The 395-nt window shown below is 32.9% G+C and overlaps 1 protein-coding gene across 1 annotated transcript in view; it reads left to right on the top strand.

Annotated features, from left to right (window-relative positions):
- Positions 1-147: 147 nt before the first annotated feature.
- USF3 (upstream transcription factor family member 3) overlaps positions 148-395 on the top strand; it is a 10,498-nt gene continuing 10,250 nt past the window's right edge. Inside the window, exon 1 of the mRNA XM_018572064.1 lies at positions 148-202. Coding sequence (XP_018427566.1) covers positions 148-202 — 55 coding nt within the window. The remainder of the gene's footprint in view (positions 203-395) is intronic.

Raw genomic sequence — 395 nt, 5'->3', positions numbered from 1 at the left:
GATTTTTCATGATTTTATTATTTATTTTATATTTTTTATTAATATTTTATTATTTTTTTAAATTATTATTATTATTTTATATTATTATCATTTGATTCATTTGTTATTATTTTATTATCATTGAACTATTTCAGTCCCTTACTGATCATGTTTGTCCACATTTGTTGCCGTAGGAAGAAAAACCGGGAGAGCCACAATGAGGGTGAGTGTCGCCTGCTGCGGGTGGCTCGTGTTCTTCTGATCACGCGTGTCCTAACCTAGAATCTTTTTATAGGTCATGTATGTATGTATGTATGTATGTAGGACTCTCTGGTTAGAATGTTTCTCAGCACCACCACATAAGACAACAGGAAGTGGCTTTTGGAATGTAAATTCCATTGACCCTGTGAGCCTTT

The sequence above is a fragment of the Nanorana parkeri genome, unplaced genomic scaffold, assembly GCF_000935625.1.
Source record: "Nanorana parkeri isolate BGI_ZX_2015 unplaced genomic scaffold, ASM93562v1 scaffold1924, whole genome shotgun sequence".
NCBI classification, from domain to species: Eukaryota; Metazoa; Chordata; class Amphibia; order Anura; family Dicroglossidae; genus Nanorana; species Nanorana parkeri.
Note: the sequence above shows the minus strand (reverse complement) of the source record. Positions and strands in the feature narration are given on the sequence as shown.